The sequence below is a fragment of the Oncorhynchus tshawytscha genome, linkage group LG23 (genome assembly GCF_018296145.1).
Source record: "Oncorhynchus tshawytscha isolate Ot180627B linkage group LG23, Otsh_v2.0, whole genome shotgun sequence".
NCBI classification, from domain to species: Eukaryota; Metazoa; Chordata; class Actinopteri; order Salmoniformes; family Salmonidae; genus Oncorhynchus; species Oncorhynchus tshawytscha.
The window spans coordinates 13,628,464-13,646,200 of NC_056451.1; the positions used below are offsets into that span (position 1 = coordinate 13,628,464).

Here is a 17,737-nt window from a genome sequence, read left to right on the forward strand (position 1 = left end):
AAAACAACCTACCGTAAAAGGAATATTAGCGCCATCTGCCGACAGGTGGGCTACTCTCCACTCTGAAGGAGTTGAGGCAAAGCTCGTGAATAAATGATGTTTTACTCAGGTAGTTCACCATTGAAAAAAAATGGGCACAGTTCCAGTCTACTTAAGGGATGGCTCACCCATGGATACCGATCTTATCATGGAAAACATCAGCAATGTTTCAACTACTTACTACTTTTTAGCTACTTTGCAACCATTTAGCATGTTAACTTAACTCCTAACCTTTACCCCCTTTACCCCCAGCCTAGAAGGTTGTAATTCGTAATATATCATACGAAATGGATGTACATTCACAAATTAAATGTAACACATACACAGAATAAAAATATAAATGCTGTGGCCAATAAAAGACCACTCTTAAAATGTGCAGTTGTGTCACATAACACAATGCCACAGAAGTCTCAAGTTTTAGGGGAGCATGCAATTGGCATGCTGACTGCAGCAATGTGCACCAGAGCTGTTGCCAGGTAATTGAGAATGTTCATTTCTCTACCATAAGTCGCCTCCAATGTCATTTTTGAGAATTTGGCAGTAAGCCCAACCGGCCTCAGAACCGTAGAACACGTGTGACCACGCCAGCCCTGGACCTCCACCTGCGGCATCTGAGACCAGCCACCCGGACAGCTGATGAAACAGAAGTATTTCTGTCTGTAACAAAGCCCTTTGTGGGGTTAAAACTCATTCTGATTGGCTGAGCCTGGCCTCCAAGTGGGTGGGCCTATGCTATTCCAAGCACACCCGAGGCTGCGCCCCTGCCCAGTGTGTGAAACCATTGATTAGGGTCTAATTAAATTAAAATTAACTGATTTCCTTATATGAACTGTAACTCAAATTCGTTGAAATAGTTGCATGTTGAGTTTATATTTTTGTTCAGTATACATGGAGTGTGTCGGATTTAAATACAGAATACGAAATATTCTTAGACCAGTTCTGTACTTGTCAAAGCTAATTGCAATTTATGAAGGCACGGAGAAATAAAGCCACATTACCTGCGAGATAGCTACTTCAAACGACTTGATTTCCAGTCAGTTAATGAAGTGCATTTGTTTACTTCATCTGGACAAACACAATAGTTGCAAAACAAACGCGTTTCCAACTGTCTCACATGCGTACAGAGAATCCGGAAGTGATGGCCATTTGTATTTCCAGGCGTCTAGGAAACATCACACCAATTTAAAAGTTCCGCCTCCTAACACGTTCCACCATTTGGTTGTAGTCTAATATCTGCAAAAATAAATCTATCAATGACAAAGGAAGAGTGATTTAAAAGCCTTCTCCTAAATTAGATGGGAGTCACGTGCTACTGACCGGACACATGACTCAAATTACTGCGGGTATGGTAGTCCTATTTCATTGTCAATTCTGAGAGAATAAAATATCAAAACAGCAGTTCAAAGTAGGTGTTTATTTGGAATAAATTGTGATACATTATGTTAAATAAATTGTCAATGTATTATTCTACTCATATTATACACCCTTTATAGCCAGTAAATATGTGTTTTTCTTAACTGACTCACCTGGTAAAATACATGTTTTAAAAATAAATAGATGAACACTATATTATAGTAGTAACGTACCTCCCTACATAACGCAACAGCTATGTTCATTCATGCAGTCCTATTGTACATGGCTAATACAGTCAGGCATGCCTTAATGTTGCCGAATTCATTCTGGGATTGATTAGAAGTCCATCGACATAATTAAAATGTTCATTATTTGTTTCATTGAGACCATCCCGGAACAGCACTACTTCTCACAAGAGCTAGACCTATTCAAACCTGGAGTGTTGGCAACCCTTGAAGATCTAGAATATGGTAGGGGTGTTTACTGGTCCTGCCACTGGGAAGACAGTTCATGTAGTGGGGCTTCTTGCATAGCATCAAAGTGCCCAGAAGGATTTGAGTACTCATCGGAGACTTCCCTGTAGAGCAAACCCTGGTCTATGGGATAGGGGTTCTCAAGTCCTATGTCCCAGTAGGCTGAGTCCGGTGTGGCAGGGCAACTGGAGAACGGGTCGAAGGTGCTGCTGGCACGAATGGACTGGAGTCCGCCGTGGGCGTACTGGGGATGAAGAAGTCCAGATGGAGGTGAGTAGCGGAAGTCCTGGCCCTCCCCCTGGGAGCAGAACGGGAACTCTTGGGCAACGTTGCACCATTGAGCTTCTGGCAAAGCACCTGGAGAGATAGTGTCCAGGAACCTGTCATGTCTCACTCCCACACTGAATGAGGGACTGCTGTATCCGGCATCCCCTGGAGAGAGCGGGAAGGTGGGGGGACAAGATGAGGGACCGTAGAAGCAGTCCTCCTCATGCATCTGACTGTGGCTCAGCGGCTGGTCATAAGAGACTTCCTCTATGTCGACCTGGTGGGTCACATCTTTGATCCCATGGAGGAGTTTGGAGAAAGACTGTGTAGGTAGAAAAGGACTGGGGATAGGGTGAGCTGACTCTGGCTGAGGGGAGACTTTGTGGTCCCTGTGCTTCATTGTTCTGGCTCTCCTGTTCTGAAACCACACCTGCAACAGATAGGGATAGCTAGATGAAAATGTGCTTTTTACAACGTAATTGAATGGGAAAGGTGTGTGCAACCACTTACCTGAATGCGGGATTCTGTTAGGCCAGTGGCTTGGGATAGGCGCTCCCTCACGGCAATGCTTGGGTAGGGATCAACATCAAAATCCACCCGCAGAAGCTTCAGGTGCTCTTTGGTGAAGATAGTTCTCTTCCTGCGCCCCATGGTCCTAGCACCCGTCTGTGCGGCATTGTCTTGACCTGCAGAACAGTACCAATGTTACTGACATTGATTTAGATATTGTATTTTGAATAATAGAACAAAACAGCCACTACAGCTCTAAATACCTCTGGCATCCCAATGATTACATCAAGACGGGAGCCAATGGAAATGGGACAAAGGGAAGTGTATCAGGGAGGGAAATATCCTCTTCCTCACTGCCCAATCTCCTACTGGTATAGACACACACACTTCAAACAGTACAAAGAGATAAACAAACACAGACAAAAAGGTAAAGGATGAATGAATCACAAGTATAAGACAAACAGTGGTAAGTATCAAACATTGAAAAACATGTCAAGACAGTTAATACAGTAAATACATACAATTCACTGAGGACAGTTCACATGTTAAGTATGTAATACTACGAATAGACAGAAACACAAACACTTGGAGAGTCTGAATACTATGTCATACTATCAACAAATTATCTGTTGATAAGCAACTGCTTGCTAAGGTTACGATTAATTTAGGGTAAGGGTTAAGGTTAGTGCTAGAGTTAGTAGAAATGTTACTGATAGGCTGTAGATGGATTGTAGAGCATCTACAGATGGACTAGTCTATCCAAGGACATAAATGCACTCAACAAGGCAAACCTGATTGTAACTAGACTATCAAAAATATATTAAAGTAAAAACAGCACAACTGTGATCTTAAAAGTAAAGGGGCTAAATCCAGAAGCCCAAAATACATAGATTTTTATCCTCACCAAAGCTGCAGTCCATCGAAATGTCTCTGTTGTTTAGATCTGTGTCAGTTGCTCTCTAGTCTTGGTCTAGTCCTCAGTCTCTGTGACTGAATAACTTGTAGATCTAAGATATGTTTCTTGCTATAGATCTCTGACACTGGAGATCAGCAGTGCCGTTTTTATACCAAACTCTAAAGAGAAAGTTAGAATAGTGGGGTGTGGTGTTCCCTTGGAAGACAAGACATTTTCCTCTCAAGGAGGTCATTTGCAACACACTTCCCCCCTCCCCTGGCCTAATCACCTTAACCATGTGACACACATACAAAATTAACACTTACCCTACCCTCTCCTCAACACAATCATTGCATCATTAATGTTTGTTTTTTATTTCAGGTACTGTCCATACGTTTACAGCTCATTTACTTTATGAAAGAGACAACAGGTGTGAATGGTGCCTTCTTGTTTCAAGGCAATGTAATCTTGATTTGATCATTTTGTGTGTAGCGCATGTACAGTATGCAAAGTATGGTTTGAAATATATTTGATTGAAAACAAATGAAAATAAGTTGTGTAAAATAAAATAACCTCACCCACCGGGTGAAACAGTCATCAACGCCCAATCATGTCTGATATCGCTCTATCACCACCTCCTGGTGAGGACGAACACCCTTGGCTGTATCTACAATAAATGTTTTATTTTCTCGGAATAAAGGATTCATCCTACCGGATAAAATGTCTGTTATGTTTAACAAAAGTTCAGGAAATACTAGCGTTCAAGAACTCGCCGTCGAACCTAAAAAACACATTGAGGTAAGTCTTTTGTTAGCTTGCTAGCTATCTAGAATAACGTTAGCATGCTAATTAGCATGATAGCTAACCCACATTTGCTAATACAACAAGCAGTGTTAGTTGATGCTAACTAATCCTATACCTAAATAGATCACTAGCTAGATCACTAACTACCTACTTTAGCTGGCTAAAATGTTACCAGATTCGAAAGCTTTCTAGCTAAAGCAATCTAACTAAACTGACGAGCTAACGTGTTAGCAAGCTAGTTAACTGTTACGGAGTCTAGTTGATAGGTATTCGACTAGCCGGACTGTTCCCCGGACTCCACGTGTAGGGATTTGTACAATGCACAAACAAGGCTATTGAACTTGACATTTGTGTCCGTCTTTATTCCTTTATCTAACATATCATACTGAAACATGGTTTCAGAAGTGGCTCGGAAAACACACGTTTGTTATTTTTGTAACTAAGTACAGTATAGGCGCAGTTACGTTCCATTTGCGAACACACGCCGTTTCCTACTTACAACACTGATCAACTCGTTAGCTGGCTTGCTAGCATCACTACCTACCTCGATGACTGAAGGGAAAGTTTGAGGTTCAGTGTTATACACTATAGCCCTTACCATATCATAATGTGATGGAATATTATTTGCTGTTGGCTTGTGTGGGTATATGTGTTATGCAACATAGCTGACTTGAGACACTGGGGCGGCAGGGTAGCCTAGTGGTTAGAGCATTGGACTAGTAACCGGAAGGTTGCAAGTTCAAATCCCCGAGCTGACAAGGTGTTCCTAGGCCGTCATTGAAAATAAGAATTTGTTCTTAACTGACTAAACTGCCTAGTTAAATAAATAAAAAATGGTTAAACTTTTCAGGGCCACGGGCCTTTCTCGTGATGGAAAAATACAGAATAACATGAAGACTGTGCAATGAGTTGTGGGGGCACATTCAGAACGTAGTGTTGCGAGAACAAACGGTCTTTTGTTAGATAACAGGAGTCAGGTGTGAGATAACTGTATTGAGTGAGCGCATAGATATTCTACACAACTGCAATGACTGCGCGGGGGCTGGGACCAGCTCTTGCACCAACAATCAACGATAGGCTGGATGAGTTTAAACCACGCCCAGTCTCTACTCTGACAGGCCGGCTCGGAAGCAGGAACTACTTCTGTCATCAGAGTATATTATAATATCTTTGTCAGGAACAAGTCAGTTCTCTGTTTGCCCTGCGAGGTGTGATGGAGAGCCCGTATATACGAAAATTGCATTTACCACTTATTGCCTAGCTAATAAAAAGTACATAGTATACAATCAGTGACTCATTGTCATATTTATCCTGATACCAGATTCGATTGACGCAACCCTTAAAAGAAATCTCCTATTCCATTGCTATGGCAGCGAACATTCCGCCACCAAATCCCATGGTTCTCACAGGGGACTGAAATACTTATTGGAACAACTTCAGGGATGAATTCGAGGACTATGCGCTGGCGACCAGTCTACATGAGAAACCCAACGAGGTACAAGCTGCAACTCTAACGAGTTTAATGGGCAGCGAATGCAGGCATATCTACCGGCACAATCTCACCCTCACAGCACGACAACAGTGTGATGCAAATGCTATATTGGATGCATTGAAGAATTACTTCAACGCCGCCAGAAACGTCATTTACGAGCGGTTCGTTTTCAGAAGCTGCAAACAGGAAGAGGGTGAGAGGGTCAGTACACAACTTTGTAATCCGTTTGAGAGAAAAATCCGCCACTTGTGAATACGGGAGATTGATGAATTGATTTGTGATAAAATAGTACTGGGAATTGCAAATGAGGATACGTGCCGGCGTCTACTGAGAGAGAGAGGCTTAACATTAGTAACTGCCATCGAAATGTGCCGCACTGCTGAAGTCACTGACATGAGAATGAGAGCAATGGAAATCGAAACCCCACGCTCGACGTTGATACTGTTCATGCTGTTGCTAGGCAGACATTCATACAAAACAAATCGAGGCAGAGTAATTCACCACGAACGGTGAACACAGAGAGCACCATAGCATGTAAATACTGTGGGAATACACACACACGTGGCAAAGAGCACTGCCCTGCCTACGGAAAACCATGCAGAGCTTGTGGAACTAGAAGGGTGAGCGAGGGCAAGATTCTTTGTGTTGACGATGTCAATCAATGTTCAGAGCTGAACAGTGAATGTGACATTTACATGCATGAATCCATTGGGGCTGTACACTCAAGAGGGAAGAAATGGTTTGTGACACTACGATTACACAACAAGCAACAACAATGTCAACTGGATTCCGGGGCTACATGCAACGTAATGAGCTAAAAAGACAAAATCAATCTGGCACCTGACACACATCTATTGCCCAGCGATACGAGACTAAAGCTGTACTCTATGGGCACCTTTGAGACCGAATGTGTTATTCGGGGACGCAAACACAAGCTGGAGTTTGAGATTGTGAAAACCAGTCAACATCCTCTCAGGCTCTGCAGGGCGAACGCCTGGAACTGATGCAGTTCACTGTACCAAATGACCTGCACATTGTGGATCATGTCCAGCATGGACCCCTGTCCAAAGAACAACTACTCAGGAGATATGACGATGTATTCAACATGCCCGTTGAATCAGTGCCTGGGGAGGTACACTTTGAAGTGGATGAGAGCATCACTCCAGTCCAGTGTGCTCCGCGCAATGTGCCCATTGCAATGAAAGTGCCTGTGAAGGCCCAGCTGGACAATTATGAGGCCGATGGCCACATGACATCTGTGACTGAACCAACTGACTGGATCAGCAATATGGTCAAAGTGAAAAAAACAGAGAAGCTGAGTGTCTGCATCGACCCAAAGCACCTGAACCAAGCACTGAAACGATCCAACTACATCTTGCCGACACTAGAGGATGTCCTCTATAAGCTTCCCAAGGCCAGGATTTTCACCTTGGTGGATGCCCGAGATGCATTCCTTCAATGCAAGCTGGATGAAGAAAGCAGCTTCATGACTACCTTCTGGACCCCCTGGGGTCGGAAACGCTGGCTCAAGCTCCCGTTTGGTGTCTCAGTGGTGCCGGAGGTATACCAACACAAGCAGCACGAGTTACTGGCTGGGTTCAAGGGCATTGAACCCATCGCCCTATGATGTCCTGATCGTAGGCTGTGTTGACACAGACGAAGAAGCAGAACGCGACCATGATGTGAAGCTCCTGGCACTGATGGAGCGCTGCCGATCAGTGAAACTGCGCCTTGGCCAGAAGAAGCTGCAGTTCAAGGTGAAAGACGTCCACTTCCATGGCCACATTCTCTCGGCCAAAGGCCTGAAGCCGGACCCAGACAAGGTCAGAGCGATCCTCGACATGCCAAACCCGTCTGATGCAAAAGGAGTACAGCGTCTCATCGGTTTTGCAAACTATCTTGCAAAGTTCATGCCACACCTATCAGTAGTCTGTGAGGCTCTGTGCCGGTTGCTGGACAAAGATACACCATGGCACTGGCTACCCAAGCATGAGGCCGCAGTGCAGGAGATGAAATCTCTGGCTTCGTCCATGCCAGTGTTGCGCTACTACGACGTCACAAAGCCTGTCACAAACCAGAGCGACTCCAGCCAAAGGGGACTTGGATGCTGCCTTATGCAGGAAGGCCAGCCCGTTGCGTTTGCCTCGAGCGCTCAACCCCACCGAACAAAACTATGCACAAATTGAGAAAGAGTGCCTCAGCATCGTCTTCTCCTGCCAGCGATTCCATCACTATGGTCGAGAGCTGGTCACCACTGAAACTGGCCACAAACCACTCATTGCCATATTCAGGAAACCTCTCCTCAACACGCCCAAGAGGTTTCAAAGCATGCTCCTGACTCTGCAAAACTACAGCCTGAAGGTCATTTACAAGCCAGGACCAGAGATGTACATCAGCGACACACTAAGCAGGGCAACAGCACAATGTACAGGCAGAGGCACTTGTTGTTCCTGCTGTTCGCTACAGCAGGAACAACAAGATGTTCAACAGATTAATCAGGCAGACTACTTAAACATCACAGATCACTGCCTAGCCCAGATCAGGCAACACACTGACAAGGACAAACACCTACAGTTACTGAAGTCCATGGCTCTCGCAGGTTGGCCATACCTGAAAGAGGAGACACCTTTCACAGTGAGAGAATACTGGATCTTTCGAGATGAGATCAGCGTGCAAAATGGTGTCTTGTTCAGAGGTCAAAAGGTCATTATTCCCAAATCACTACGTCCAGAGATGCTTACCCGCATACATTCCAGTCACGTTGGAGGTGACGCATGCTACCGCCAGGCTCGTGAAACATTATACTGGCCGAACAAGCAAGCAGAAATGAAAGACTTTGTCAGCAACTGTACCACATGCAACCAGTTCGCTCATGAACAGCAATAGGAAACCATGATGTCACACGAACTGCCCAAAAGGGCCTGGCAAATTCTCAGCATGTACTTATTCAGCCACAGACAAAAGGACTATCTTCTCATCGTTGTTCACTACTCTGACTTTTTTGGGAAATTGAACAGCTCCCTGACTTGTCTGCAGAGACGGTCATAAAGCGCTGCAAGCCGCAGTTTGCAAGGCAAGGTCAGCCTGACAAGGTAATCACAGACAATGGCCCACAATTCACTGCACAGTTCAAGCGTTTTGCCTCAGAATGGGAGTTTGACCATGTGACCCCTCCAAGACACCCAAAAGCAAATGGCAAGGCAGAATCAGCTGTCAAGATTGCAAAAAACCTGTTAGGCAGGACCTTGCACGAGAGGTCAGCAACGACACATGGAAAGCGATCTTGCAGTGGAGGAACACGCCCACCGAAAACATGGACAGCAGCCCAGCACAACGCCTTCTGTCCAGACGTCTGAAGACTACCATCCCCATAGCTAACAAGCTACTTGAGCCCTGCGTCATGGTTGGCGTCATGGACAAACTGTGTCACAGAAAGCAGCTCGCTAAGTGCTTCTACGACCGGACTGCTCGAGACCTACCAGAGCTGGAGGTGGGTGAAACGATAAGGATAAAACCACTGCCGGGAGACCACACAGGACTTTGGAGGCTGGGCACATGCCTGCAGAGAGTTGCACCACGTTCTTACCTGGATCTGCGTGTAGCAGAGCAGACCAACCAGAACACGCCATACACTCACCTAGATGAGCTGGATCACAGTCTAGGCCTAAGGGTAAGGGGTGCAGAATTGAGACATGAGCCAACTGAAGGTGAGGCTTCTACCCCACCAAGCTCTCCAGCTCGTGGCCCTAATCCTACCCCTGTCAGAGCCAATACTTACTCACGGGTGGGTCGGCTGTGCAAGCCACCGGACAGGCTTACTCTGTAAGCAAGAGACTGCTAACTTGTCCTCTGTTAATTAAAAATAAAATAAAAGGAAGATGACAACTGAAGTAAAAAGAAAATGTCATGATTTTTCAATTGTCATGACCTGACTGTTAAGAATTTCATGTTATGCCTTTATGTTTGCACTTTCTACTGAAAAGGATGATGTTACGGAGTCTAATTGATAGGTATTCGACTAGCCGGACTGTTTCCCGGACTCCACGTTTAGGGAATTGTACAATGCACAAACAAGTCTATTGAACTTGACATTGGTGTCTGTCTTTATTCCTTTATCCAACATATCATACAGAAACATTAACTGGTAGTTTCCGAATCTGGGCACATTTTATCCAACTAACATTAGTCTAGCCAAATACATTTTCTCGAAACACCTGATCAAGTTAGCTAGCTAGCTAACTAATGTTAGCTTTTGAATTTTAGCTAACACCCAGTTAGCTGGCCATTTTATTCCTTGTGTTAGTTGATAAAGTTGTTCTTACCTTGCTAAATCAATTAACATTGTTTTTTCTCAATGCAATATGAAATGGTGGTCACAAACTCCCACTTAACTGTTTATAGCTTTAAAATTAGGCTCCTATGCCTTAAGTGTTCGGTGATGGTAGTTATCTAGCTAAGTAACTGTCTCTTATTTTTCTTCTAATTTCAGAGAAAGCATGTATACAATCTTAAGTATGGAGAACTGACTGCAAACACTCTGAAGAGAGAACATGCCCCTAAGACTCCTTCCACCATCAAGCAGAGCACATTACTGAAGACAGTGTCACAGGAATCCATCGACAAAGATGTGGTGAAGTATGTGGTCCAAGGGCTCCAACCATTCAACGTTGTAGAACAAGAACCATAAAGAGAGTTTGCCCATTATCTGCAGCTTAACTCAAATATCTTATCAAGGCCTCCACTGCGCTTCAGGATTGAAGCCTCCAAGGAAATGAAGAAGAAGGTGACTGAGGCCATGAGAGGAGTTGACCAAATCGCCACCACCGACTGCTGGTCTGCAAGAAGCCGGAGCTTCATTGGTGTTACAGCCCACAAGATAGACCCTGACAGTCTCAACACATGCTCTGCAGCCCTGGCCTGTAAATGGTTGAGAAGATTGCACACCTTTGATGTGTTGGCAGGCGCCCTAAATGACATCCATTTTGAGTTTGAAATCTGAGTTAAGATTGTGAGAACAACAACAGACAAGGGCTCTGACATCTTGAAAGCTTTCCCAGTTTTTGGAGAAGATGAAAACAACGATGCAGTGTGTGGTGAAGCAGCTCAGACAGGACAGGAAGATGGTGAAGAGGAACAAGAAGAGAGTGAAGAAGTGGAGTTTGTTGATGTGGCAACGATCCTGAATGAAGATGATAGTTTTGAGTACCAGCTGCCGAAGCACCAGCTCGGTGCTTGCCACCTACTCAACGTAGTGTCTACAGTTGATGCCCTGAAAGCAACATTCAGTGAGGCTTACAAAAAAGTGTCCCGTTCAACATTTGGCAAGTGCCAGCACTTTGGAACAAATGCGGAACATCCACACTTGCAGCCGAAAAGGTTGAAGATGCTAGCGCCCTCCAGCTGCTGTGCCTGAATGCTACAAGGTGGAACTCCTGGTTCATGACTGTAGAAAGACTCCTGAGGATCGTCAAAGACAAAGGAGAGGCAGTCGTCTGAGTTCTCTGCAAAGACTTCCGAGGTTCCAATGTAAGTAAGGATTATGTATTATTTTTGTCATAATTTAAGGTCTTGAATGTTGTCTAAATCTGTTGGTGTTTCCTGACACTTTGCTTGGGGACTAATAACTATTTCACATGTTGTAGCCATACACTATCATTGATCCATTTTGTCAACTACTCATCCAGCCATTGATTACTGTAGTTAAATCAGGTGAAATGGTTAGTGGTCCTGTTTGTATAGTGTTAGAAACACAGTTATTATATATATATTTTTCATAGGTTCAATGCATCTGAACTCGCCTTCCTCACAGAGTATGCTGCCACCATGAGCCCAGTCGCAAAGGCCATCAACATCCTGCAGGCTGAAACCAATGTCCAGATGGGGTGGCTACTTCCAACTATCAACCTGCTAATCACAAAACCGAATCAAGTTGTCCCTGAAGTACTGTAAGCCTCTGGTGGATGCACTACAACTGGGACTGAAGAAGCGCTTTGGCCAGAATGTTTCACGACCCTGAGCTGATACCAGCTGCAATCCTTCTCCCCAAATTCAAAACAACGTCAACAAAGTATGACGCCAGCATTAGAATGGGTAAGACAACATGTGGTTAATTAGCAGTATTTTATTATTCATGAACAACTGTGTATAGTGTACAATGACTCTTCATAGATTTGAGAACCACCCATTTAAACTAAATTCCTGACTTTGTGGTTCAGTCCAATGGGTAGCCTATTTAGCCCTGTTGCTTGGTTTATATAGATGGGGATTGATTCATGTAGGCTCATAACAGCATGATTTATATTGTCATCTTCCTTGTACTTTAGGAATGGACTACATCAAGGACCACCTGGAAGAACCCTTGCTGCAGCTGGGTTATGGCACCAGTTCATCAGATGAGGATGACTTCTCTGCCATGAAAACATCTCAAGCATAAGAAAGCTCCAAACAGCTGGACGAATACCTGGCCTGTTCAGCTGATCATATGGAGTTGCTCAAGCCCTTCCCGGCAGTCTGTAAGCTGTGTCTGAGGTTAAACGCATCCTTACCTGTATCAGCTGCCTGTGAAAGGCTGTTAAGCATTGCAGGACTTATTTTCAGCCCCAGGAGAGCAAGGCTGGATTCCAGAAACTTTGAAAACAATATTTTATTGAAGATGAACTGTAAATTCTTCAACTTCAAGTAATGACTGCTTAACACTAGCAAGCCCGAGGACACGGATGCCTTATGCATTTTGTTAAATTGTTTAAAATTCACAAGTTATAGGTGTCCTTGTTACAAAGGCATGACCTGACACACTGATTTCTAATACAGTTCCATCAGAGGTGATGTCCTCATATCCCCACAGTGAGGTTGTGTGTACTTTGGTTGAGCTAAACATTTTATTTTTATGTATAGGGTTCTATTATATGATGTTTTTTTCTAAAGCAAAGTGTCAGTGATTGTAAGTTCTTACGTGTACTGGCTATATTCCTTCATTATTAAGGCATAATTATATTTTGTCTGTAAGAGATGTATTTTGAAGTGTTTCCTATTTGAGAATCCACTTTTATTTATCTATCTGAGCTCTTCTTGCATCCGTAAGTAAGACTGTTACCTTTAGAAAAGCTCAAACTGAATAAAAGATCTGTCTTTTCTGCTTTTTGTGTTTACGGCTCTAACGTTTCATACTTTTGATACTTAAGTACATCCACTGCTTAATATAAGGAATTAATTGTATAACATTTTTACTTTTACAAAAGTATGATGACAGTACTTTTTACTCCATTTTACTTAAGTACATTTAATGTAGCAAAAATTATTTTTTACAACATTGGTTAAAAGTAGCGCTACAAAATGGTATATCATACACTATATTTGAGGAACAATGGGTAAGTGGTTCTGCTTTGAAAGTTGATCAAGTTGCAAACTCACTTTTGAGAAATTGGCCTTTTGAATGTTTTGGTATCTAGTGAAGAGCTCTTCTTTGTCTACACCCATTCAGCATCGTTCACACCCATCTAGTTTCGCCCTCGGAGCACACCCTTGACGCTCTGGCGATGATTTGTTTACCTATGGATAACATGAAAACAGCCTTACCGGCTCTGCTGGCAACAATTTCATTAAATTCTTTTGCAGACGTTTACTGACACCGGCCATATTCAAAGGGTGTTGTACACACGTCACATTAGCTGACGAGCCAGCCAGCGAACGTTAGCTAGTTAAACAACAATGAACACAGTGCCAACAACGCTACAGTGCCGGGCATTTAAAAATGTATTCTTATTGTGAATTCATTCAGATTCTGGAACACACAGATATTGATCCTCATTTTCGGTCGTAGAAAAACTATTTTTACTCAAGTATGACAATTGAGTAAACATATCTTAATAGAAAATGACACAAGTAAAAGTCACCAAGTAAAATACTACTTGAGTAAAAGTATCTAGTTTTAAGACCGATTCCAGGTGGTGAGTCACATAGGCACAATGGTAAATAAGTCAATGTCATAAACAACATAAAACACATTCAGGATCATTTTAACAATGTTTTACTGAATCTCACCCAAGTAGTGTTAGTGTTTATATATTGGAGAGTTGAGACCAAATCACGGACGCTGGACAGAGTGGATTTCAGTTGTAACAAAAGACAGTTTTAATGAGTCAAAGATATCTTGTCCCGCAGTTTTACGTGCACGGATCTAGTTCATATAACTCGGCAAGGAGTCAGGTGAAAAAGAGGCCTTATACAAAGGTTACATTCATTTTTATACATAGAATAAAGTAGGTGGAGTCTTGTCGTTTTGGTCTTCTGACTGGTCACAAAGGGTTGGAGGCGGGCCTTGCTCTAGCCAGAGCGGGCCCCATTGGTGCACAGCAGAGTCTTGTTCTGAGCACCCGACCAGTAGAGGGGGTGAGATGTGTGTTTATACAAGGAGACATTTGTGTGTCAGGAAATCTGACACAGGAGAGCAGAGGGGGTCAGTTTTATGGCTGGGTGTATGTGTTCTTGCGATGGAATGTCTTTGTTTCCTGGGGTTGGGAGACAACCAAGCTGAGGGGATAGTATTAGGGAGGTAGTTTTATTGCTGGCTGTGTGAGCTAGTTCCTGTTTTAGCAAGGGTACGTAAGATGACTTCAGTCAGGCGGTTTAGCTTAGCGCTGTATAATATATGAGCTATGTGTATGAATATTTATATAACAGTAGTACAATTGTTATTAATTCAAACTATAGTAATTGTGATAGAAAAAGAGGGAAAACTTGTTTTATGTGGCTATTTAGTTATTTATTGGAACAGAAAAATGACAGAAATGGACAATGCACAGATACACGTGCATATGTATACTTTATATTTACTGACCTCACTTGTATGTAGAATTCATTAGATTAAAGTTGAACAAGATTCCAAAATGATATTAACTTGTAAACCTTTTTGATATATTTCCAGTAGCCAGATGACATCAATTGAAGATAGTTACCACCTCACAAGAGTTGCAATGCGAGCTGGATCTCAACCATATTGATGAGAGACCCTATCAATCACATTTTAATGGCCGCTATTATCGATCACGTGTTGCATTGTGTGTGCCAGAAACGGGGGCCATTTGAGGTGTTATATAGCCTAGTAGTGTATTCTTTATGTTTTGGAAGTGCCCTTAATACTTAAACCATTAAACACACCTATAATATCACTAGGTATTACTAGGTACTTATTGCAGTGGTAGGCTCTTCCTTCTCCTGCTACAACAAAAGCGGTACCTACTGCGAATCGCCCCTGTAGCGACAAACCTACCAGATCTATCTACCAACAACTTGACTTTGAGCCAATCAGAGAGCAAACACAAAAAGTTTTTAAAAAGAGGGCATTTTCTACGTCAATGGATGAGCCAGTCACATCTCATATGCAATGTAGGCTGTGGGATGGTAGCTTTTTGCCAGTTGTGTAAAGTATTTAAGTAAAAATATTTGAAAATACTACTTAAGTATTTTTTTTGCTATGTGTACTTTACTATTTATATTTTTGACAACTTTTACTTCACTACATTCCTAAAGACAATAATGTACTTTCTACTCCATACATTTTCCCTGACATCCAAAAGTACTCCTTATATTTTAAATCCTTAACAGGACACCTGTCCTGAGAGAACATTCCTGACCTGCCCTCCAGGACACCTACACCACCAGATGTCACAGGAAGGCCTTAAAGATCATCAAGGACAACAACCACCCGAGCCACTGCCTGTTCACCCCGCTATCATCCAGAAGGCGAGGTCAGTACAGGTGCATCAAAGCTGGGACCGAGAGACTGAAAAACAGCTTCTATCTCAAGGCCATCAGACTGTTAAACAGCTACCACTAACATTGAGTGGCTGCTGCCAACACACTGACTCAACTCCAGCTACTTTAATAATGGGAATTGATGTAAAATATATCACTAGCCACTTTAAACAATGCTACTTAATATAATGTTTACATACCCTACATTATTTATCTCATATGTATACGTACTGTATATACTGTACTCTATATCATCTACTGCATCCTTATGTAATACATGTATCACTAGCCACTTTGAACTATGCCACTTTGTTTACATCCTCATCTCATATGTATATACTGTACTCGATACCATCTACTGCATCTTGCCTATGCCGCTCTGTACCATCACTCATTCATATATCTTTATGTACATATTCCTTATCCCTTTACACTTGTGTGTATAAGGAAGTAGTTTTGGAATTGTTAGCTAGATTACTTGTTGGTTATTACTGCATTGTCGGAACTAGAAGCACAAGCATTTCGCTACACTCGCATTAACATCTGCTAACCATGTGTATGTGACAAATAAAATTTGATTTGATTTGATCATCCCTACTGCCTCTAAATAGGTGGACTCACTCAACACATGCATTGTTTGTAAATTATGTCTGAGTGTTGGAGCTTGCCCCGTAGCGATCCATAAATGTAAACAAAAAAATAAATGGTGCTGTATGTTTTGCTGAATGTAAGGAATTTTAAATTATTTTTACTTTTGATACTTAATTATATTTTAGCAATCACATTTGCGTTTGATACTTAAGTATATTTAAAACCAAATACTTTTAGACATTTACTCAAGTAGTATTTTGCTGGGTGAATTTCACTTTTACTTGAGTCATTTTCTATTAAGGTATCTTTGCTTTTACTCAAGTATGACAATTGAGTACTTTTACCACCACTGCTTTTTGCCTCATGACCTTTACATTTTTCATGACCATAATTTTAACTTCTCTATCAAACATATTTTAACATTTTTAAATGTTGTTTATCTATACTTTAGCCAAGCATGGTGGAAATGTATGACTGGGACATACAAACAACATGAAACATGGACAAATAGATAAAACTGAGTGTTTGTATTTATTTAGCTTTGCACCATTGTTTTCACACCAAATAAATTATGACACTTCCTGAATGTGGTGTCATTTTTAGGAAGGGTTGTTTTCTTAAATGGAGAACAACAAGCTAACAGGGTGGGAAGTGATATCAGGGACACACAGAATCTTAAATCAAATAATAATAATAAATACAATAATCATGAAAAAACTTTATTGAATTTAATTAGGACTATAAAATAATGAAGATTGTAAATATTTCATAATTTTATGTATTATATTTCTTGTGGAAGTTGACACAGACACAATACACATAACACTCCCACTATGGACTCCACCCCAAATTACATTTATTCATTCACCACTGCCACAGTTGTTATGTATATAGTGTTATTTCTATTGCTGTTTTTTTATTACAATTTTCATTATTTTAGTCCACTTAGAGATCGAAACCTAAGATTGTCACTGTACCCTACAATCACACCTGCAACCATGTGACTATTAAACACTCTGAAACTGAATCTGAACTAAATACTTCCTCCAAGCTAGCAAACCACTATGGCTAGTATTGACATAATTACATCACTATTATTCAGCTAGTTTCCATGAAACAGCTGCCTGTGTTAGATGCCAAGTTAGTGGTGTCCTTGCCCCCGGACAGGGCCAAACAGGAAGGATATAACCCCACCCACTTTGCCAAAGCACAGCCCCCACACCACTAGAGGGATATCTTCAACCACCAACTTACCATCCTGAGACAAGGCTGAGTATAGCCCACAAAGATCTCCGCCACGGCACAACCCAAGGGGGGGGCGCCAACCCAGACAGGATGACCACAACAGTGAATCAACCCACTCAGGTGACGCACCCCCTCCAGGGACGGCATGATAGAGAGCCCCAGTAAGCCAGTGACCCAGCCCCTGTAATAGGGTTAGAGGCAGAGAATCCCAGTGGAAAGGGAACCGGCCAGGCAGAGACAGCAAGGGCGGTTCGTTGCTCCAGAGCCTTTCCGTTCACCTTCCCACTCCTGGGCCAGACTACACTCAATCATATG

General features: G+C 42.5%; 2 protein-coding genes across 3 annotated transcripts in view; both read right to left on the minus strand.

The window, feature by feature from the left end:
- LOC112222900 (ribosome biogenesis protein BMS1 homolog) overlaps positions 1-1,187 on the minus strand; it is a 35,193-nt gene extending 34,006 nt beyond the window's left edge. The window contains 1 exon segment of the mRNA XM_024385764.2: positions 1,038-1,187. The gene's annotated coding sequence lies outside the window, so the exon portion shown is untranslated.
- A 256-nt stretch (positions 1,188-1,443) lies between these two features.
- On the minus strand, positions 1,444-4,989 carry mxtx2 (mix-type homeobox gene 2). Of its 2 annotated transcripts, XM_024385762.2 has the most exons (4): positions 3,547-4,986; positions 2,906-3,028; positions 2,643-2,818; positions 1,444-2,562 (listed from the first exon to the last, which is right to left on the minus strand). In XM_024385762.2, the coding sequence occupies exons 3-4, from the start codon at positions 2,781-2,783 to the stop codon at positions 1,873-1,875; spliced, it is 831 nt and encodes a 276-aa protein (XP_024241530.1). In that variant the 5' UTR covers positions 2,784-2,818; positions 2,906-3,028; positions 3,547-4,986; the 3' UTR covers positions 1,444-1,872. The 2 variants fall into 2 exon arrangements, with proteins under 2 accessions (XP_024241530.1, XP_024241529.1); XM_024385761.2 differs by lacking the exon at positions 2,906-3,028 and having other exon boundaries at positions 3,547-4,989.
- Positions 4,990-17,737: the final 12,748 nt, after the last annotated feature.